General features: G+C 38.8%; 1 protein-coding gene and 1 pseudogene across 1 annotated transcript; both read left to right on the top strand.

The window, feature by feature from the left end:
• Positions 1–113: 113 nt before the first annotated feature.
• Positions 114–20033, top strand: LOC122422345. The gene is made up of 5 exons (XM_043438816.1): positions 114–301; positions 14252–14393; positions 14553–14598; positions 17934–18020; positions 19264–20033. Exons 1-5 carry the CDS (start codon positions 179–181, stop codon positions 19388–19390), a joined length of 525 nt encoding a protein of 174 aa, XP_043294751.1. The 5' UTR covers positions 114–178; the 3' UTR covers positions 19391–20033.
• LOC122422426 lies at positions 2678–2843 on the top strand (annotated as a pseudogene).
• Positions 20034–22945: the final 2912 nt, after the last annotated feature.

The raw sequence follows: 22945 nt of genomic DNA on the forward strand, positions 1-22945 counted from the left end.
GAAGAGAAAAGCCAGTTACCCAGCAAAACTGGGCCTGGGGGGAGGATGAAAGGGAATAAGCCTCCAGAGAAGGAGAAAGGAAGAATAAAGGACCCCTGGAGAGTCCATTGGGCCAAACACAACAAACACAAGCCGGTGAGCACAGACGGAACAGAGGCACTGACTGGGGAAGAAGAAGATGACGCCTTTGATGCCTCAAAACCAGAAACGAAGATCCCAGGCGAGTGACACATATGCCTTGGGAACAACTCTGCCCCGGAAGTACAAGGCGCACGCCCGTGATTCATGGAATACATGGGAGGTAAGGGCTCAATTCCCGGGCACGAGACCAACAGGAAAAGAGGGAGAAATGTGCTAATTGTAAACCATGGTTACATAACATAGGAGCCACACTGTATTTTTCCACAATGCTGCAGTTAAGAATTAACAGAGGAAATGTTTGTTTTCTTGGAGAATATATTGAAGACAGATTTATTCAAGATTATATGCATCAAAAGTTTTTCAAAATTTATGTGTACACACTAATTTGGACTTCGTGACTTAACCAGTTAGTTTATTTAAAAACCTGTAAACAAAGAACTCATAAAACACTCATTAAAATTTAGCTGATTATTTGACACCAGATAGCTAGCCTTGCATTTTCCCATTTTTTTAGTCAGCTGATAGAAATCATAAACACAGTGTAATTTATACAAACTTAGCTGAAAAGTTGGAGGACTAATATCAATTTCAGTTAATGTTTTTATGTTTTGAAAGTTTGTTTGGTATCAAACAGCTTTTAAAAAGTTGAAACTTGTGTGAGGAAAATAAAAATCTACTATGAGACTTGCTTGCTATTACTGTTGTCAGCTCATTCATATTTTCACATCCTCTTACTCTAAGGTATTAGAAACTGGATTATGTTCATGCAGGTAAATGCTGGTGCACTGGGAAGACCCGGAGGGAGCGGGTAGAGAGCGAGGTGGGAGGGGGGATCGGGATGGGGAATACGTGTAAAACCATGGCTGATTCATGTCAATGTATGACAAAACCCACTACAATATTGTAATTAGCCTTCAACTAATAAACATAGAGAAAAAAAAAAAAGAAAATCAAGAAAAAAAGCTATGGAATATATTAAGGTAGAACTTAGTTTTACAGAATATTCTTGAACAGAAACTATTGTAACTGCTATGCTATCAGGCAATACTGAGTCTGAATAACAGCAATTATATGAATATTTTAAGACTATAGATACTTCCTTATGTATAGGTTTTTAAAAAAATTAGTTTAAAAAAAACTTTTGCAACATATGGATACAGTGCAAAATTCAAGAACTATAGTAAGAGGAACCACTTATCCCCTATCACAAACTCCTACTTCATCACTCCTAACCTTTACCCACCAAATTCTCCCCTCTGGAGGCAACTACAGTTAAGATATCTTGTGTATTGTCCAGAGATGTTACATGGAAGATTTCAAACGCCCTCTTTTACCTCTTGGTTGAAACTTAAGAACTTCAGTTTTCCATTGACTTTGAACCGCAAAGTGGAATTCTAGTCTTTGGTTCTGACAAGGAAGTGACTTCCATATCAGTCCAGACAACTGAGAGTTTGCTGATTATGCCAGGCATGGTCCCCATTCTGCCTTAGGGAGAGTTCTTTTCTCTCTCAACAAGATAAAGAGACAACTCCTAGGAAGCTGTCCTCCCTTAATGGGCCCTATTTCATTAGTTCATTGCCAAGAAATTACAGCTAATCCAAAAGAAAATGTAAAATGAATGTGATTTACTTGTATAGTTTGAATGATATGGGTGACCTGTACTGTGAAAAGAGACAGATTACTCTTTGTTTTTTATTGTTATAACCAAGCGTTCTTATCTGTTTTGGATGAATTATCACCGGCCACCTGAAAATACACTGATTAAAAAAAAAAGAGAAAACAAAACAGGAAGAAGCTATGCATCTTCCTCCTTGCAGAGTGCTGATAAATTTATACAACTATCTTGTCTGTATAAAATACCTATTATTAATAATTCAGCAATAGATCTTTCTCTTTAAAAAATTGATGATGTTACCAAAATAGCTATAATTTGCAACCATTTAAACTTACTTAAATGGTGTGACAGAAAGTCCTTATCAAAATATCCATGTTTCCTATAATGCCAAAGTTTCGTTTTGATATTTATAGCAGATAAATGCCAGCACTGTGTTAGTTCTCATTGCAATAAATGTGAGATTAAATTGAAATGACAAACAAGCTATGATGACAGTTAATGATGGAAACACTCTCTTGTATTCCCTGTTGCCATCTAAACTGGTCCATATAGCAGTCTGACAGGTGGGTTGCTGGGTGCAAATTGTTGTTTTTGTTTAAAAGTCACTGAGTCCTATCTGATGCTTTTATGACCCCATGGACTTTAGCCTGCCAGACTCCTGTGGAATTCTCGAGGCAAGAATACTGGAGGGGGTTGCCATTTCCTTCTCCAGGGGATCTTCTCTACCCAGGGATCAAACCTGTGTCTCTTGCATTAGCAGGCGGATTCTTGACTACTGAGCCACCTGGGAAGAAAGACTGCGGGGTGCAAATAGGACCATTCAAATTTGGCAGAATGGTTACACGGTGATGGTATTCAAGATGAGAATCTCATACCTCAGAAAGTATCCTAATGGTATTACCAGTTATGAATCATTATGCCATTGCTTCTCGGCCTTTTGGCTAAGATCAAGTGTAGAATCATTATGCCCTCAGTATGTGCCAGGAGGAAGTCACAAGAGTCTAAACCTGTTCAATCCTTATTTTCCTAAGTCAACCATCATTAAAATGTTCATTTGTCATTATTTACAAATTAAATTTGAGTCTCTGAGGATAAAAGTCTTTTTTCTACCTTCTAAATTAAAATTTTATTTTAATGCTATAAACAGATGCAATATTTAAAAAAAATCAAGTATTTCACAAGGCTTATCATTTCAAAACAGCAGTCTTCTCTACCTTCCTTCTCCTGATTATTTTTCCTCAAAAACTACTTTCAACTTTTAGATCTTTTTCCTGGTATTTATAAATAACATTCATGTAGTACTATTTTGTTCAATTTATTACTATTGATAAATTCTTATTTCTAACCTTGGTACTCCTGTCCTTCAAAGACGGTTACCCTTTTTTTGTTCTAGTATAGCTACAGCTTCCTCTTTGCTAAACCATTATTCAATGTTTATTATTATGCCCATTTAAATATCATTTACAGCTGACCCATGTAGTATACTATAGGGGAGGAAAAATGTTTTCCTTGACTCTTTTGATTGAGTCTGAAAATTAAACTGACAAAGACAGATTAATAGGAGGAGGAAAGCATACACATTTATTTAACACATTTTTGCATAGGATCTTCCCTGTAGCTCAGATGGCATAGAATCTGCCTGCAATGCAGGAGACCTGGGTTCGATCCCTGGGTCAGGAAGATCCTCTGGAGAACGGAATGGCAATCCACTCCAGTATTCTTGCCTGGAGAATCCCATGGACAGAGGAGCCTGGCAGGCTACAGTTCTTGAGGTTGCAAAGAGTTGGACACGACTGAGTGACTAACACTGCTACATGACATGGGGACCTTCATAAAGAAACGAAGATCTGAAGAAGTGGTTAAATCTGAATGTTTTTGCTAGGTCTGATGAAGAATGGACAGCTGTGGAGAAATGTGATAGGACAAAGGATGTGAAGTCAGTGAAGTGATAAGGAAAACTTAGCAAGACCTGTTCATCTGGATTCTGGGTCCTAGAGACAAGGATGTTCCTTTCCTATAGGTATAGGGAGGGTACCTCTCAAGCAAGGATCACGTGACCTGCTTCAGGGGAGAGGGGCAGGAGAAGGTCAAAGAGGCCCTCTTGCTTATTCAGTTTTCTCAGACTCTTTCAACTTAAAATATTAAATATGCCAAGGGGTATATTTAGGGGTCTCCTATTCTGAGTTCCATCAACACAATGATTACAATTACTTTCTTCTATAATTTTGTTGTCTCAGTTCAGTTCAGTTCAGTCACTCAGTCGTGTCTGACTCTTTGCAACCCCATGAATCGCAGCATGCCAGGCATCCCTGTCCATCATCAACTCCTAGAGTTTACTCAAACTCATGTCCATTGAGTCGGTGATGCCATCCAGCCATCTCATCCTCTGTCGTCCCCTTCTCCTCCTGCCCCCAATCCCTCCCTAGATAGTTATACTTTCATCTTTATTTTTTTTGGCTTAATTTTCCTTATGCTTATGTCTAATTCATCCTGTGTTGCTTTATAAAGCGTTACCTTCCTCTTAATATATTCTAACACTTTGGATAATCTCAGATTTCCCTTTTCTCTTGAAGACACACCTTGCCTCCTAATGCTCCAATCTGGAAATTTGTTCTCACCACCTGCTTCTCAGGAGTCTTCCTGATATGTCCATCACAGCATCCCAGAAATCCCCTTTGCTCTCTTCCTGTACTGGATCCCTCATCCTTGGATGCTGAGATCCTGAGATTTACCTCTTCTTGGTTTATTGTCCTTTCCTGATGGAGTGCATCCTCTAATAATTTCCTACAAGACTGCGTGAGAGGTGGATGTGGTGACATTTCTGTATCTGAACAGGAAAATATCCTAAGTCTACCATTAACTTATGTGATAGTTGGACTGGGTGTCTAGAATTATAGATTTCAAGGGCTTTTATCTTAAAATTTGAAGGGTTCTACTATGCTCCAGGTAGCAGCTTTGAGGCTGAGATATCTGGAGTATTCTGATTCATCCTTCTTGGTATGTAACTTCCCTTCCCTTTTCCCTCTTCTCTTTTCATCCCCCACCCTCAGGAGCTTTTAGAATCCCCTTTCTTTAAAAAAATATTTTTTAAATTTATTTATTTTAATTGGAAGCTAATTACTTTACAATATTGTAGTGGTTTTGCCATACATTGACATGAATCAGCCATGGGTGTACATGTGTTCCCCACCCCGAACCCCCTTCCCACCTCCCTCCCTTTTCTTTGGCCAGTGCTCTAAAGTCTCTCAGCAATATTCATTTATGTGATTTGTTTCTTTCCTGTAGTGCTGGACATCACCTTCAGTTATGGTGTGACCTTTCAGTCTGGAAATTCTTGTCCTTCAGTTCTGGGAAATTTTCTTAAATTGATTGATAATTTTCTCCTCTTCGTTTTTACTCATTTCTTTATGGAACTCTTATATTTGGAAATCAGATTTCCTGGGAAGATGCTCTAATTCTCTTATCTTTTTGTTTTGCTGTTCTCCCTCTCTCTCTCTCCCACCACCCCACCTCTCTGATTGGTTTCCTCTCAATTTAATGAGGTTTCAGGAGGGAGTATACATGAATATATATTTATTGCATGATATTTAATCACAAGTCTGACAATTGTGAAAAAAAAAACTGAAGTTTTGCAGTAAACTAACTGTTCCCTAAGAGCTAGTGGCTAAGCCCTGCTGCTGCAGCTGCTGAATCGCTTCAGTCGTGTCTGACTCTGTGCAGTCCCATAGGTGGCAGCCCACCAGGCTCTCTATCCTTGGGGTTCACCAGGCAAGCATATTGGAGTGGGTTGCCATTTCCTTCTCCAGGCTAAGCCCTAGTGGCCTGTATTAAACCGGTGGTTGATATGGCATTATCCTTTTTATTTTTCAAATATGAAATCACCTTACATGAAAACTTTTATGAGGATGCCTGACTAATTACCTATTAACTAGTCTGGAAATGCATCCACAAAGTTTAGAATAGGGAAATTATTCCCAAGTAGGAGAAAAAAAAATCCCTCGAATGAAATCTTTATCTTGTCTATAACGTTAAGCTGGTCCCAAACATCAGTGGGACTCTCTTGGCCATATAAACACCCAACACTCAAAATACACATTTTTACTACTAATCTGAAATACTACTACCAAAAAATAGTAGTAGTATACTACTACTAAATACTACTACTAATAAAAAATACTACAGTTGCTTAATGTATATATAGGAGAAGAAAATGCCAGTTTTATCCTAGTTTGAGCTTATATATTTAGCCTTCTACACAGATAATTATGATTCAAGGGACATTCAAGAATGCATGCTCCTGTAACTGATTATTGTGGTTCTCTTTTATCTAACAGTGATTTTCGATATTCCTTATATGTTCCCCAAGCTTTCACTCCCCTAATGTTAACCAGGACTAGTTTTTTTCTGCAGCATGGACATACATGTGGATTGCAGGCGCTGCTGCCGGCTTCCCCTCCAACATGAGGACCAGATCTGTCATTCAGGAAATAGGTGCAGAGATTATTCCTGGGCTAAACACTCACAGGAAGGGTGAATACGTAGGATGGCATAGGAGACATGTGGCAACCATGAGAGAAGAGTCACGCACTTAATTGGAGAAGCCATAAGTTTTATTATCCTCTTTTTCCTCTCAGGTTTTATTTTCTTGTAATTTATTTGAGAGTATCTTTTCCCTCCCAGTTTATCTTCTTGTTGTTTAGTTGCTAAGTCATGTCAGGCTCTTTGCGACCTCATGGACTGTAGCTCACCAGGTTCCTCTGTCCATGAGATTTCCCAGGCAAGAATACTGGAGAGGGTAGCCTTTCCCTGTTCCAAGGGATCTTCCCACCCCAGGGATCGAACCTGCATCTCTTGCATTGGAATTTTACTAAGCCATTGGGGAACTCCCCTTTCCCCCCACTGCAGTTTACCTGTTGATCAGTTATTTATTGAAACTGAGGGCATGAAAGGGTAGAAGGCCATGAGGAAAGGGTTAACAGCAGGTTTGGGCTGATCCAGACCTGCCTTGGAATGTCTCCTCATGGCACTGTTTCCTTGGCCACAGCAGAGTGAAGATAAAATGTGGAATGTTGTGTCTATCATGCTTTATTTACCCTTGGTCTGTGCAGCTGGGGTGCAGTGAGTGGTGATGCAGGCTTTAGGCTGACCTGACTGGAATGGTTTGAAAGACAGGTGGAAAGTTGAGGGCAGCCTCACAGAGGCCCAGGGACCACACACACCTGCTCTGTGGCCACCCTGCCAATGTGGCTGAGGGGTGGCTTCCAAGCCCCCGGATGAATGCAGAGATTATACCACCTGTATTTCCTCTCCCATTTCCCTCCATAAAGCTGAGCAAACAGACTGTTGGATTGAAGCCCATTTGTGGCTTGTGAGCCTGGCTATCAAGTTGGACTAGTAACAACCACTGAGGTACTGTAAAAGCAAATTCAAAACTGTTGTCTCAGGTTCTTTTCTTTTTCTTTTTTTGTAATTAAAGCTATTTTCATTTTGTAAATTACCAGTGTATTTTATGTTTTCCTATTTCTCAATAAATGAATTCAATGAATTCAGTTAGCTTCCTAACTGAAGCTAAGGACAAGCTAGAGATAACCAGTGAATGCTGTAAATTAAGTTCAATTTCTGCTTCACTTAGACTCATTCATTGAACTATTAAAGGAGCTACAGTGTATGAGGCAGGTAGCTGGGTATACAAAGGAAAACAAAAATAAGCAGAACAACCTTTCTTTTGTGGAGCCTATAAAATGTGGGTTTATGAGTGAGTGCAGGTGGGAGTGGTATCCCTGATACTGTAACAGAGGTGAGTACCCATCACTAGGGAAGAAAAGGAGGATCCTCTGACCGTCCTGAAGAGTTCAGGTGAGATGGTGGTGGTTACAGTGAGTCTACAACAGTGGGGAAGGAGAAGAGTGAACATGTGAGAGACCTTAGGAGTCTGATTACACAGAACTTGGAGCTGATTGAATGTAAGAGAAGTGGTTTTCCCAGGTGGCTCAGTGGTAAAGAATCTGCTCGCCAAGCAGGAGACATGTGTTCAATCCCTGGGTTGAAAGATCCAGAAGATCCCCTGGAGAAGAAAATGGCAACCCACTGCAGTATTCTTGCCTAGAGAATCCCATGGACAGAGAAGCCTGGTGGGCTACAGTTCATGGGGGTCACAAAGAGTCAGACAGGACCTAGAGTCTGAGCATGCATGCCAGGGAAGTGAGGAAGGGGTGAGCTGTGAGGAAGAAGATAGGGAATTTAATTCTGGACAAGTACCACCCTCTTCTCTCCGTTGAAACTATGTACACTCTGTATCTTTGTAAAAGATCTTATCATTCTGTTTTGCAACTTGCTTATATCTCTGCCCACAACTTTGAAATGCTTGAAATCAAGGCCCAGGTCATATGTTTATCTTTGTAACCATAGAGCGTAGCACTATGTCCTCAGATTTGTAGAACTGACTATAGCCAGGGCTGAAATACTGATTTCAGTCTTCTATCACAAAGGATACACTTAAGACTCTTTTTTTTTTTCTTAATGAATTTTGTGTTTTAATAAATTTCTACTAAGAAAACTACAATATAAAAATAATCTCTGGCTTATGATCCTTGTTGATATAAACACACACCATAATCCTTAAAAAATTCCAACCAAAAGTAAAGCAACTTGATGTTGTGGTTAGTTTTAGCAGTGCTGCTGCAGTTAAATATTGTGTGTCTGTGCGCTCAGCCACTCAGTCCTGCTCTACGAAATACTGAAAGAGCTTGGAATTTCCTTTTTTCCCTTCATGCTGATTTTTAGGATTAATGCTTGGTGATGTAGCTAACTTTAGCTTGTTCTTGCTTAAAAATTCAGCACAATAGTTGAACTTTTAATGCTGGCTTAGCTGTTACTTCTGTGAGAAGAGAGGGTAAGAGATGAGAATGAGTGTGTTTTTATCTTTACAGTGCTTTAGTTCTTTAAAAAAAATCTGGAGTGAATATGGCAAAATAAAAACCTACCAAATATGGCTGGTGTGTACATGGGAATCAAGTTTATTTTCTGTATGTTTTATAATTTCATACTTTAAAAAGTTAAATGGCTGATTTCAAATGCCTTTTTAAAACAAATACCCTTTTAAAAGTCGTTAACACATTTACTCATGATAAAAAAAAATACTGTGAAATTCTCTTCTAAATACCGATTGAAAACATCTGCCCTTAACTTTAGAAATGATAACTTTAAAAACATCAGAGTAAATACAGAATTTCAATTATTCACAACAAGGGAAGATAGATCATAAATGATATGAGAATTTTAAAAATTGAAATTTTGATATTTAAAATTAACTTTTCATTAAAGCCTATAAAACCTAAATTATCACCTTTATTCAGATGACTCAGACGTCTAGACATCTGTAAAATTCCCAACACCCACAGCCAGCAGCCTGCTGTACCACCCTTCTTGAGCCCAATGAGATCCAAACAAAAGTCAGCCACCTCTGCCCCCTCTCCTACTCAGGGGATCCTAATCTGGTCCTCTTAATTCAGTGATTGGAGTCACTGCAAGTCAGAAGCCCAGGGCAATTATTTTGGTCATTAAGCCTTGCAATGTTAGCATTCACTTCAGGCCAGGCTCCTTTACAGGAGTCGTTTTGAAATTGTGTCCACTTTATCAAGGTTGTAAGTAAACTATCAGTCCATGAACTCAAACACACACAAACTGAGACACAGCCAATGAGTGAAAGCATGTGAATGAATGAGGGTTCCCAGGTAACGCTGTGGAGAGTCTTGTTAGCCCGGGTTTATCTCTACTCCCCCAAGTGACATGATCATCTGACACACAGACTAAATGAATCCCTGGGCTAAATACCAGTAGAGCTTAAATTTTTTAATATATTATGTTCACAGAAGTTCAAATATTTTCCTTGCTCCCCAGTGGAACATCTTGCATACTTCACTTTGACAGCTGTGGCTTTATATTGTGATCAGAGTGATAGTTTTGAAACTCAAAATGATCATGTTCCTCCCTAACTCATGTCACCCTCCCCCTCTCCCATATACATACACACTCCAGAGATTACCTATTGCTCTTAAAATAAGACCAAAATCCTAACATAGCCTTTGATCAAAACTTTTCTTAATTTTTCCACTGTCTCCTCCAGCTGCACCCTCCCGAAACTAACCCATACTCTTTGATACAAAGAAATGAAAAGTTGAACTTCCTTATTATACAGTTTCATTCTAGTACTTACCACAGTTGTAATTTTACTTGCATATTTTGTTATTAGTATTTATCTTCCATATCATAAGATATATGTGTTTTCATTCTTGTTTTTGTTTTGATCACTACCTAGTATCTAGCATAGTCCCTGGCTCATTTCTTTTTAATGAACAAATGGTCCAAAGAGAAAGAAGATAAAGCGTTCTCTCAAAAGATTGATATTTACATAATGTATTTGCCTATGAACCCAGATAAAAGAAGGATATGTGAAAAAATTCAAGCATCAATCAATAAAGGGGAATATAAGTAAGTAATATTTATGAGCTTATAGGAAGAAAATGGAAGCTCCTTAAAATTGGAAAAGAATAAAAATGGGTTTTAGATTTGGGGGAAGGCATAGACTCACTGCTTTAAGCTGATGGCATAAAATTATAGATGACAGCAACAAATTTGACTTTTACTTTTTTATCAGTATTGCCATTTGGGTATGTAGATTATGGAAAATGGCCTAGATGTTCTTACTAAGCCTATATATGTTTTTTGGTCCAAGTGAATTATATTATAGAAGAAGCTTGCAGATGAAATTAATAAATGGTATTATGTGGATGTGTACACATATGTGCAAGCTAAGTTGCTTCAGTCATGTCTGACTCTTTGTGACCCTATAGGATCTTAGCCCTCCAGGATCCTCTGTCCATGGGTTCTCCAGGTGAGAAAACTGGAATGGGTTGCCATGCCCTCCTCCAGAGGATCTTCCTCACCCAGAGACTGAACCCATGTCTCTTACGCTTCCTGCATTGGCAGGTGGGTTTTTTACCACTAGTGCCACCTGGGAAGCCCCGAAAGCAAGCCCTATTGGCTTTCAAAACCAAATGCCCAGAGGGTGGAATCGGGTGAGCCAGGTGACAATTCACATACAGCGGGTTGAATTACATCACAGGAACCCTGATTTGGGGGAATCCTAATCTTTTATACCAGACAGTAAGCCTGACTAACCTTTGCTTTGGAGGGTGTGTTTATTTCCTAGGTAACAAAAATACCACAAACTGCTGAAAACCACAGAAACTTATTCTCTCACAGTTCAGGAGGCCAGAAGTCTGAGGTCAAGTTATTGGCAGGTGTGGTTATTTCTGGAGGCTCTGTTTCATACTTTTCTCCCAGCTTCTAGTGGCCCCAGAAATCCTTGGTGTGAGTGAGGCTCTCCACATACAACTCAAGTACAACTCCTTGAATGCAATATCTGTTTACCTGTGACCCATGAGACTAAAGAGACAAGTCATCTGACTCCACACATCCAACATATAATGTTGGGACCAGCATAGGAAAACTGCCATAGACATTTCAGTTCAAAAACGGGGGGGAAGTGGGAGTCACAAAGGAGTTCTCAGTCTAGAGCAGTTCTGGGGTCCCCCCAGACAAAGACTGAAAGTTCCTTGATTGGATTCCAAAATCTGGAATGACTCCAGACCTTCTCCATGACTTTTGGCTCCATCCTCTGAGCCCTTGGCTTCACTCTCTGATTCATCCTTCCTTTCTTCATCACAGGAAGCATGTTTTGCAGGTGAGTTTTCTTAGCTTGCTTCCTATAAGTAGAAAATCAGGGGTTCAATGACCTCTTTTTATTTTGTGCCATCTCTGTCCCTATGAGTGTCTTTGCTGATATAATTCTCTCAAATCTTTCTGGACATTCTGTGATGCTCATTGGAGTTCACTCTGTTAAACAGAGCCACCATCACACTTACTTTTCTAGTTTTCTTTGCCCATTGTTTTCATCTATCCTTTTGAAATTTGTACCTCTTGCTTCACACTATTCCCTATTATCCTTCTGTTCTTTCTCTATAGCACTTATTATCATCCAATATAAATTTTACTTTTTAAAAAATTTATTGTCTGTTCACTCACTTTCTACCCCAACTATAATTTAAGCTACAATTGGTCAGTGAATTTTGCTTGTTTTGTTCACAGTGGTTAGAACAGTGTCTGACACATACAAAATAAATACTGAATAAATGACATAATTTCAAAAAGGATTTGAAGAGTTTCAAAACAGACATTCATCTTCTGTGAAACCTTGTGACATATAGAAATATGTGAAAGAGCATTCGTTCAGGAAGCAGGATCAATAGAGATGACTTTGGATGCCCTAATAGGATTAAAAAATTAAAATCTCCTCCAATGCACACACATATGCACAGAGACCAAAAAAAAAAAAACAAAAAAAACCACTTTCAACAGTAAGGAACACCACTACTATCATAAATGCAGTCACACAAAGACGGAAACAGACTTTTCAATACATTATTATGAATAACCAACAACTCCCTAAAGAGGAAAGAGATATGTTATCAAAGTTGAAGTTACATTGTAGAAATTAGAGTAATATATAACTTATTGTGTAAGTATAAATATTTAGAATTATAACTTATCATTTTGTTCATACTGGACTATGCTAAGATAATTATTTTTTCTCTAGTATATCTTCAATATGACCATTAAATATATTTAATGATCTTTGTTTTGTGCTTATTAAGATTCTAAATGAAAGTCTGTAAAACACCATCTCTTGTTCTCCAAATTTTCAATTCCTGATTGATTTGTTTGGTTAAAAGACTTGAGTTTAAAAGTCTATTTTTAAGCTCTTGATCTTGGAATCAGTAATAGATATTTAGCTTTCATGGCAGCTATAGAGAATTGAGTTTTTAAGTTTGAAGCTATGTTTTTTTCTTCTCTTAGAAGAAAAATCGTATCTGAGAGGGAAGATGTCAATCACACTGTGTTTTTTCTCAGAATCTGAGGCCATCCTCAGAATCCAGCTAGGTGAGGGTAAGAGAAGGGTATGGGGCCCTGAGCTGTCCTTGCTGGTGAAGCTCTTCATGGTCTTGCTGCATTTCAAGGCTGCCCCACAAGACTGAGTTGCCTCTTAGCCTCTGATGTCTGCATGAATCAACATCTCAGAAAGTGTTTGCCATATTTCTCAAAACAATAATGGCCACATTGATTCGGTTGATGGATGATGTAAACTTGTTTGGGCATCAACCCATGGCTGAAGTACAAGCTTCTCATGGGAAAGAACCTCACTTCGTAGAGCTTCCTGAAGGGAACTTAGAGGCATGTTCACATTGCTAGAGAAAATTGATGTTGGGAGTTCCCTGGTGGCCTAGTGGATAGGATTTGGGCTTTTACTGCCATGGCCCAGGTTTGATCCCTGGTCAGAGAACTGAGATTCTGCAAGCAATGCAGCACGGTCAAAAATGACAAAAAAAAAAAAAAAATTGATGTCAAGGCTCCTGCTAATCCACCAGCTCTTTTAGGAAGCATCCTCCACCGTCAGACAAGGCTACTGGTATGGGCTGAATTTTGTCCTCCACCAACTTCATATGTTAAAGTCCTAACCTCCCCCACCCCGACACTGCCCTTGTACCTAAGAATGTGACTGTATCTGGAGACAGGATCTTTACAGAGGTAAATATGTTAAAATAAGGTCATTAATATGGACTTTAATCAATAGGACTGGTGTCCTCATAAGAGGAGGAAATTTGGTCACAGAAGTTTACAGAGGACAGATGAGGCAGTTATAGGAAGACAGTCATTTATAAGTCAAGGAGAAAAGCCTAGAAAAAGCCAATCCTGCTGACACCTTGATCTGGAACATCTGGTTATAGATTGTGAGAAAATCCATTTCTGTTGTGTAAGCCACCCAGTTTGTCGTATTTGGTTATGTCAGCCCTAGCAAGCTGTGAGTTTTCTCATCTTCTCTCATCTTCTGGAGACCCACTGGCTCACCTGGACCTCTTTAGGGAGGAAGCTGAAAGTGCCATCTGAAGGTCTTTTATTTCTGTTGTTGCAGCCAAAACTGTCAGAGAAGGAGACCAGGGCTGTGGGTTCTCCGGATTGGCAGAACAGGGCAGGAACCTCCCTCCCATCTTAGCCTCACCACCCACTGTTTCTGCCCAAACAGTAAACATGTTAATTCTCTTTTCTGCTTCCTCTTTTGTTTCTGCCTTCATTTTTTTTTCCTTTTATAAACAGTTAAGATCCTATTGGTCAGTATCCAATACTAAGTAGTTACCCAAGCCAGTTATATTACATCGCCCAAAAAGTTAAAAATATATCACCAGAATGATTAAAAATAAAAGACTAGCGATAATAAAAATTTCCCCTATAAACAGAGACCTATGTGGAACATCCTTCATCTGTAAATCATATGGATCTCATCCTGAAATGCCTTCCTTATAGAATATACTCATTTCTCCCACATCTGAACCGTAAGTATATCCCCACACTTCTCTTCTGTTCTTTTTATTTTTGTAGCTCCTAGTCATATCAGGAAGCATGGTCTCTCTGCTTTACATCTGGCTGTGTTCCCAGAGCTTCCATTTCCATGTGGCACATCTTTATGCTCACTTGGGGTACCCCAGTGCCCAGCATATTGTTGGCCAGAGATACCTGAAAGGTAACTCCTTTGCTCATCTTGTGCTCATTTTACTAGGGGAAAAGGAAGGGGAGGCGTTTGCTGGTTAGAATTTATTTATGTATCTCTAGGTTTATAGACGATTTTAGTTAATAATTGACTGAGTCCCTTTTTTCTGTGATACCTTTTGGTTCCACCCAGGAGCTGGTGTGGTGAAGGATCAAGAGATGGCAATGCACTGGTTTAGGTAAGAAAAACAACCCCTACCAAAAGCAAAACTCTAGAGCTGTCATTTCAGGAAGTGCTGAGATAGAAAACCTTATGATTTTGGTGCTTCTTCCCTAGAACAAAAATAAGGTACACTTTTTTAAAGTGTTGGTAACTTCTTTTTCCACTCAGCGGTGAGGTAGGAGTAGTGACAGAAGTGATGTGTCTGATGCATTTAAAAACAGTCTACACAATGTAAGCAAACAACAGATTAGCTTTAAAAGAGCTAAACTGGAGAATATATACCATTCTAGATCAAGATCCAGAACATCAATAATGTGATTAACAGCACTGTATTAGCATTACCTTGTTTACTAAAGTTTTGAACTCTTGACAATTAGAGACACATTCATTTGAATTCAAAAGTAGAAATACATTTATCTATTTTTTATTCTATTTTGGGCCTAAATTCCACTCAATATACAAATTTTTCCATGGGTAGCTTTTATAATTCTGATTGTATGGCACTGGTGTGATGAGTCCTCACAGAAAAATATATATTCTATTTGCAGTTTGAGAAAGTAATAATAACTTTGGAAACAAAGACTTGAATGCTTTACCTGACACTCTAAAGGTTAGACAACGGGAATAAATAGGCTCTGAGATGTTAGAAACTCCATTCTACAAGGAGACTGTGGTAGAAAACAAGGACAAGTTAAGACTAAGGCCAAAGTCGCTTGATATAGAGAACTGGCTTAGGGTTCATGAAGTCTCAATGTATTCAAAAGTAGGAACCCCTGAAAGTGGAATTTTGCCATAGTATTCTTTAAAGTGATATTGTCCAATATGACAGTGACTAGCCACATAGGCCACTGAGCCCTTGAAGTGTGGTTAGTGTGAACGGAGATGTGCTGTACATGTAAGGTACACACGGGGTTTCCAAGATTTCATGTGAAGAAAGGAATATAAAATATCTCACTAACAATTCTTTGTATGGATTATACATCGAATGATAATATGTTGGGTATATAGGATTAAATAAAGTATATTATTTAATTTTACTTATTCCTTTTAAAACTTTTGATGTGGCTATCAGGACATTTAAAATTACCATGGATGCATTTTATTTCTATAGGGTAATGCTGATGATCAGAGTCTCCTATGATGCAGAGAAGTGTTCGGTTATCCGAGTGAGCAGGGAGCATGGCCATGGCTTTGCCATTGCCCTCGTATTGATGAGATCATCCTTCTCAGATGCCTTTTGTCTTCTTGCTAGAATAGTGGGTGACGAGTCTGGCTACGTATTAGCATCCCCTGGGGAGCTTTTGAAACATACTAATGCCCAACTCCAGATTGACTGAGTTGTGCTGAAAAGCATCCTGGGTAGCTGTAATGTGTAGGGAGGTCAAACCACTGCTCTAGAAGTCCACACTGATTTATAAAGTAAAAAGGAACCAGCAGAGGAAGCCATTTCAGTAACACATTTCAACACGAAGTTTAAAGTGGATATTCTGATCAAATTCACCTGCCAACAGAAGTACCTTTGAGAATCAGGAAGGGAATGACATGGGTCTGGAATAGCTCAGCATGGTTGGTGTTTAACTCTGCTTAGCTGGGACCCTTACTACTGAGACCTAGGCCACACACGAGCAGCACTGGTATCACCAGGCAGGTACTTGTTAGAAATGCAGCCATTGAGGCCTTAAGCCAGCCCTACTGAAACATTATAATAAGGTTCATTTGTTATAATGAATGAAGATTCATAATCTTCATTATAACAAGATTCTGGGGTGGCTAGCTTGTGGATTAAAATTTTAGAAGTGTTGCCCTAAATAATATTTTATAAACCAGATCTTCCTTACATGGGACATACAGTTAAAAGCCAATTTCAAAAACATTTCCATTTTTCAGTGATGGAGTCCACTATCAGGAATGGGATGGGAAAAGCATTACAAAGGCAAGATTTCTCCCAGCATATTTTAAAAATATCTTTTATGGTTCGTGAGTCATTAAATTTATTTATTAAATAAGTGCCTTGTTAAATTTTTCTTTTGGTCAATTGTGAAGCTTTCTTATCTAAATGTCTGGTGGCTCAGATGGTAAAGAATCCACTCACAATGCAGAAGACCTAGGTTCAATCTCTGGATTGGAAAGATCCCCTGGAGAAGGGAATGTCAACCCACTCCAGTATTCTTGCCTGGAGAATTCTATGGAGGGAGAAGCCTGGTGAGCTACAGTCCATGGGGTCACAAAGAGTTGGACACGACTGAGTGACTAAGCACACATAGCATGTTGTAATTTTAATACTTTTTTTCCTGTGAAAAGTCTGTTCATGCAGTCTTCTCACTTTCCCACTGGATGTTGTTATTTTCCTGCTTACTTTTCAAAATGTTTATGCATTAGAGATAGAAAACTTTTGTACATTTCCTTGTATTTTGGACTTTTCCCCCTAATCATAAATAAATGAAAAGAACTGCAAAGTAGCAAGGCAATAATTATATAAATTGTACTGTCCAATATGATGGCCATTAACCACATGTGGTCATTTAAACTTAAATAAACTAAAAAAATTCGGTTTCTCAGTTGCACTATCTACACTTCAAGTATTCAATACTCACACACAGCTAATGGTTACTATAGTGGAAAGCACAGACGCCAAACATTTTCATCTTTGTAGAAATTTCTGATGGAAAGTGTTGGCATATTACATATTTCAGCAACTAAAATAGTGCTTGAGAATCAGGTTACATGCTACTGAATTCCTAATATTCCCAGATGGTTCCTTCCTATATTTTGATTTCCTATATATTTTGGAGAGAAGATTGTAATGATTTTAATGTTTGGAGAAGCTGATGAATGAGTTTGGAACAAATAAATGATTGAAATATTCTTACAACATCAGTTTTTTAAGTGCTTTGTTTCAAATAAGAGTTGTTGTTGTTGTTGTTTTTTTTCGTGAAAGAGGCTTATTAACATTTGTCCCAATGTAAAGACAGAAGTAATGATTTTTCAGTGTGTCCCTCAGTCATGCCCAACTCTGCGGCCCTATGGACTGTAGCCCTCCAGGCTCCTTTGTCTATAGGATTCTCCAGGCAATACTATTGGAGTGAGTTGCCATGTCTTCCTCCAGGCAATCTTCCTGACCCAGGGATCAAACCTACCTCTCTTCTGTCACCTGCATTGGGAGGCAGGTTCTTTACCACTAGTGCCACCTGGGAAACCCCATGATTTCCAGTAATGCTTACATATTTGTATTAGCAGTGCCTTTGGTTGTATTAAGGGAATCCATTTTCACAGCATTGTTTCCTTGTTTTTTATTGCATATTCCTCTCCAACCCGATTTCCACTTCCGTTTTCTTTTCCTCTCTTTTTCAGACGAGCCTCCCAGCAGGACCATCCTCATGGTTCCTTTAACCTTGCAGTCGGAAAACTGAAAAACATGACTGGCTCCATGGCAGTAGGGTAATGAAAATTAGCAGTCTTTTCCCTTCCAGCTGAGATGTCATTCCTTCTAAACGTGCCCCCATACATTGCCTGCAATTGACAGATGAAAGCGTTTTATATATAGTGCACTTCCCACTCTTGCCTTTTTATCTACTTACAGTGCTATGAGTTATGATAAAAGTCACAAAGTAAAAGAATATAAGATTCATATACATTCATAGAGCCCATGGAATAAATTTGTAAGGTACCTGATGAGTCCAAAATGAAAGGCCAGGTTATTTCATGATCCTAAGAGTCTCCTGTGAATTTTTAAGGTTCCTAGGAGTCCCATCTTTACAGCTGTATAGCATTTTCTCATAAACAGAATAGAACATAGAAGAGTATAAGGTAGAAATCTCTTTTGGGACACAAATTCTGTTTGTGTCTATGGGATGAATCCCCTTTTGATTACTCACAGTCTCAAGAGAAATGCTACTATCTTCTCTGGAGAAGTTTTTCTTAAAGTTTTTGAGTAGTTCATAATCTGTGATATTTTCATGCAGAGATTCTGAGTCAGGAACATCTTCATAGGCCTCCCCCCAAATAAACTGTCCAATTTTCAGCTTGTTTTAAGAAATGCAACTGACATGTATTCCATTACCATGTTCTGTGTGTAATCCCCACCCCCCAACTGTAGACCTTAATCCAGCTCAGGCTGATGAGTAGATGAGGTTCAGAAAGAGGGAGTCTCAGTGAGAGCCTGAAGGATGGGGTGAGTCTAGGGACTTGGTGTAACACTCAGGGATAGTGGTTTCACGCATTACGTGGTGATGAAATCTTGAAATGACCAATGGGAGGCAGCCAAATCATACGGGGCAGTCTGCGTTCTCTTTCACAACTGCTGGTGGGCAGTTTTACAACTGACTGATGAGCAGGTTGAATGGAGCCCCTCTCCAGTTACTACTCTAAACCAAAATATAGAATTTGCTTGCAAGAAAGGGGTGTCTCAGACATTACCTAAGAGTCTTGGCTGGAAAAATTTTTCTAAATAGGGCAAAAGTATCCAGCTGGACTCTGATGTTGTAAGACTGTTTCTTTGGGTAGTTTTTGATTTTATTATGAAGACACTCATGATGAAACCCAGATGAAATAGCAAGTGTTTCACTCAGTACCTTAGAATGAGTCTAAACAGGTGTTAACCTGGCCCTTAGCCTAAACACTTGGACATGCAGGTTCTTTGAATTCACTCTTTGTGATTCTACTAAGTAACTCTCTCTCCTAGGGACATAGAGATGCTCCTTCATGTTGCTGCAAGACAGGGGATCCAAGAGGCCCAAGAAATTCTGGAGAATATTATTTGGACTAAAAGCAAGCCCTTGCAAACTAAAAGAGTGGGGAGTTTTTTATAAACATTAACACATGTCACGCATGCTTTTTCTGAAGCAGGATCTGTGTCTCACTCATCAACTGTGGCCTTGCAGTGTTTTGTGGAACTGTCAGTGGAAGTGGCTTTTACTTAGTTTTATATGCTGCTGCATCTTCAATTTGCTGTTCCAAGTCCTTTAAAGCAACAGTACCCAACCTTTTTGGCACCAGAAATTGGTTTCATGGAAGACAATTTTTTCCATAGACCAGGGGATGGGCGGGGGATGGTTTCGGGAAGATTCAAGCGCATTACATTGATTGTGTGCTTTATTTCTTTCATTATTTCATCAGCTCCACCTAGATCACCAGACATTAGATCTCAAGGCTGGGTATTCCTGCTTTAAAGCAAGGTGTTGCCTATATGTTTTCCTGGGGTCGGAGTTTGACCTCGTCTGGATGGAGAGGTATTTTCTTTTGCTTGCATGACTGCTCACTCAGTTAAGTTTCAAGTCAGTGAGCATTGTACACAGTGGTGGGAGGGACGGAAGAAACCTGTCACACTAGAGACTTGGCTTCTTGGATGTGTGAGTTGGCACCCACACATCCACGGTGAAGGAGCTAAACTCTTCATTAGCCTAATCTATGACATGTGGTGTTCTGCTTAAAATAAACTTGTTTTCATCTCTACATTTCAATTTTCTGCTCGATTAGGCTTCTATGGTATTTTATTGTATTCACTTTTTGTATTACAAAAAGGCCTTTATGGGGAAAAATAAGAAAGCTGTGAATATTGTCACTAGGAGGGAAAAGGCTAAAGTAGAAGAATTCACAGTTATTGAGCTCCTGACGTGTGTATGGTTTTTCCTAACTGTTTTCAAGTATGTTAGTATTGACTTGGATAAAAGCCTTATGAGATGGGTAGTATTATCATTCCCATTTTATAGATATAGAAACAGGTGTAGAGAATTAATATGTACAGAGTCATAGCATTACTGGTAAAATAGGTTTGAATTTCTTAACTAGTTTGACTAACATTTCTCCCTTAAATTATTAACATCTCATTCTTAAGAAATTCAAAGATGCTCTAAGAGCAGGTACATGACTATATTACTAGCACACAATGAGAACTTACCTTAGCCAAAGACTCAGTCACGTTTTCTAACTGTATTATTTGAGCACAAGCCACATATTCATATCTTTTAAAGTAGTATTTTTAATCTTCAATAGCTAGCTGCATTTATTGCATTTAGATTATAGCATGATTCTCTCCTGGGAATTTAAATTCAGAAACATGATGTAAGAATGACAAAAGTGTTAAAATAGAATTCAATAACATAATTAAGCTGTGTATAAGATACTTGTTTTACCTTTAAGTTCAAGTGTCAAGTTTACACTATGTGCACGTTCAAGATGACTGAATCTCAGGCAGTCTCTTTGTCCAGACTAGAACATATAAGCATTTAAAGGATGAAGATAAAAATGGTCAAAGATTTTCTTTTTCCCTGCTTTTCTTTATCTTACAAGCACTTGAAAACTCTTCAATGTAGAAAATCCAAAATTCATAAACTAAGTTCTTCACTTGAACCTCTGTTAAGTATTTCTGTCATTCCTAGAAACACTTCAACTTTTCTTTACATTTTTCCAGAGGACGCAGTTTTCACTTCAATCTATGTTGTTTCAGGTATATTAATAACTCTGAAAATTTTATCCTGAGCCATGAATTTCATTTGCATAATACTAGGACAATAATTTCAACCATCTTGTAAATGTGCAATTTTTTTTTTTACCTTCACAATGATACCCACTTTCTGCATGCTCAGTTGATAAATCGCATCCAACTCTTTGTTACTCCATGGACTGTGGCCCTCCAGGCTCCTCTGTCCATGGGATTTTTCAGGCAAAAATACTGGGATGGGTTGCCATTTCCTTTCCAATGGGATCTTCCTAACCCAGGGATCCAAGTCTCATCTCCTGTGTCTCCTGCACTGGTAGGCAGATTCTTTACCACTGAGCCACCTGGAAAGCCCTGATACCCACTTCAGTGTATTTCATTTTAAAGTCGTATTTCAAAGACATATAGGTATTTCTTATAGTGACAACCAAAACCGGCCATTGTGAGGATATACTGTAGAAATAACCACTAACTGGTATTAAATTTATTTTTTAAGAAATTCTTTCAGGTGACTTCTATAAGCATCTCCAGCTAATACTGATTTTGTTTGCATTAGGGTGAAGATAATGTCTTTTAATAGTTCATTGTTGGTGAAATAAAGTAATAAACTAATTGAAAAGGCATAACTACAATTAGAAAGACTATGTATGTACTCACTTTAAAACCCCTTCACTTTTGACCTTTATACTAGAGTATTAAATAGAGCATGACCTGCCAATCCTCCAGGGTTGAAGCTAAATCCCTCATGCAAAACCAGAGAGTGAGAAGGATTAGGAATCCCCTGAAGCCAAAGCAGTACTTCTACCTTTCCTTCCTGGAGTTGGAGAGTCAAGGGAGAAATGTAAGAAATAAAGAGAGAGAGGGGAAGAGGAACAGAGAGAGAACTTGTTTATGTCCGTTGAATCTGGATTTAGAAATGGAAACAATGTATTTTAAAGTTTATTAAAAAGTAGTATTTGGCATATCTTAAAAAACTGAATTAAACTGTTGGTGAATTGCTCACCCAGGTAACCCAAAGGCAGTACTAATATCTGAATAAACTTTTTCACCTAGGATCCAACTTACTGCAAAAACTATTGATGCATTTTAAATTCTTAATATAACTTTGAAATTTATGCATGTTCTTTTTGTGCCAAAGTAAACATGCTAAGTCCTCCTCTTGTTCTTTTTCCACTCTAAATTCATGCTGTTCTGTCAAGGAGGCAGGAGACCAAACGTGTGTGCACCAGCTTTGGAAACAATTGCATGAGTTTTGCAGTCTTGAATATGTGGATTTACCTTTCAAAGTTGCCTCAGCTGTGCAATGTCAACTACCCCATAGAGTCACTGTGAGGATTAAATGAGCTAATGTTTATAAAGCACAATGCTTTGCATAAAGTAAGCAACTGAATTGAAGATGGGTATAAATGTTGTCTGGTATGAGAAAATGAGAGAGTAGTCGTTTTCTGTCAGAGTGAAGCAAATGAAACGAAGCCTCAGGTCCTCACTTGCAGGAACTTCTCACAAATGTACTCAGAATAAGATATTTTAACTCCAGTTGACTCAGATCACTTTCGCTTCTCATTTTGACTTCTTCTCTATCACATTTGCCCTGGCATAACCCAGCATTGGAGGACTGCAGGCATTTCTGGATTTCAGTTGTGGGAACTTGAGTTGAAAATATGTTTAGTTTGGGTTAGTGCTTCCCTGTTGGCTCAGATGGTAAAGAATCTGTCTGCAATGCAGGTGACTCCGGTTCGATCCTGGGTCGGGAAGATCCCCTTGAGAAGCAGTGGCTACCCACTCCAGCATTCTTGCCTGGAGAATTCCATGGACAGAGAAGCCTGGTGGACTACAATAGATGGGGTCACAAAGAGCCGGATGCAACTGAGTGACTAACAATTCCTTCCTTACTTAGTTTGGGTTTGGGGATATATCTCATAATCCC

Source organism: Cervus canadensis, chromosome 19 (genome assembly GCF_019320065.1).
Source record: "Cervus canadensis isolate Bull #8, Minnesota chromosome 19, ASM1932006v1, whole genome shotgun sequence".
NCBI classification, from domain to species: Eukaryota; Metazoa; Chordata; class Mammalia; order Artiodactyla; family Cervidae; genus Cervus; species Cervus canadensis.

Coding starts and splice junctions, on each gene's coding strand:
- LOC122422345 (XM_043438816.1), top strand. CDS start 179: ATGACGCCTTTGATGCCTCAAAACCAGAAACGAAGATCCCAGGCGAGT. Junction 302..14,251: donor ATTCATGGAATACATGGGAG/GTAAGGGCTCAA, acceptor TTATTTTTGTAG/CTCCTAGTCATATCAGGAAG. Junction 14,599..17,933: donor ATGGCAATGCACTGGTTTAG/GTAAGAAAAACA, acceptor TCTCTTTTTCAG/ACGAGCCTCCCAGCAGGACC.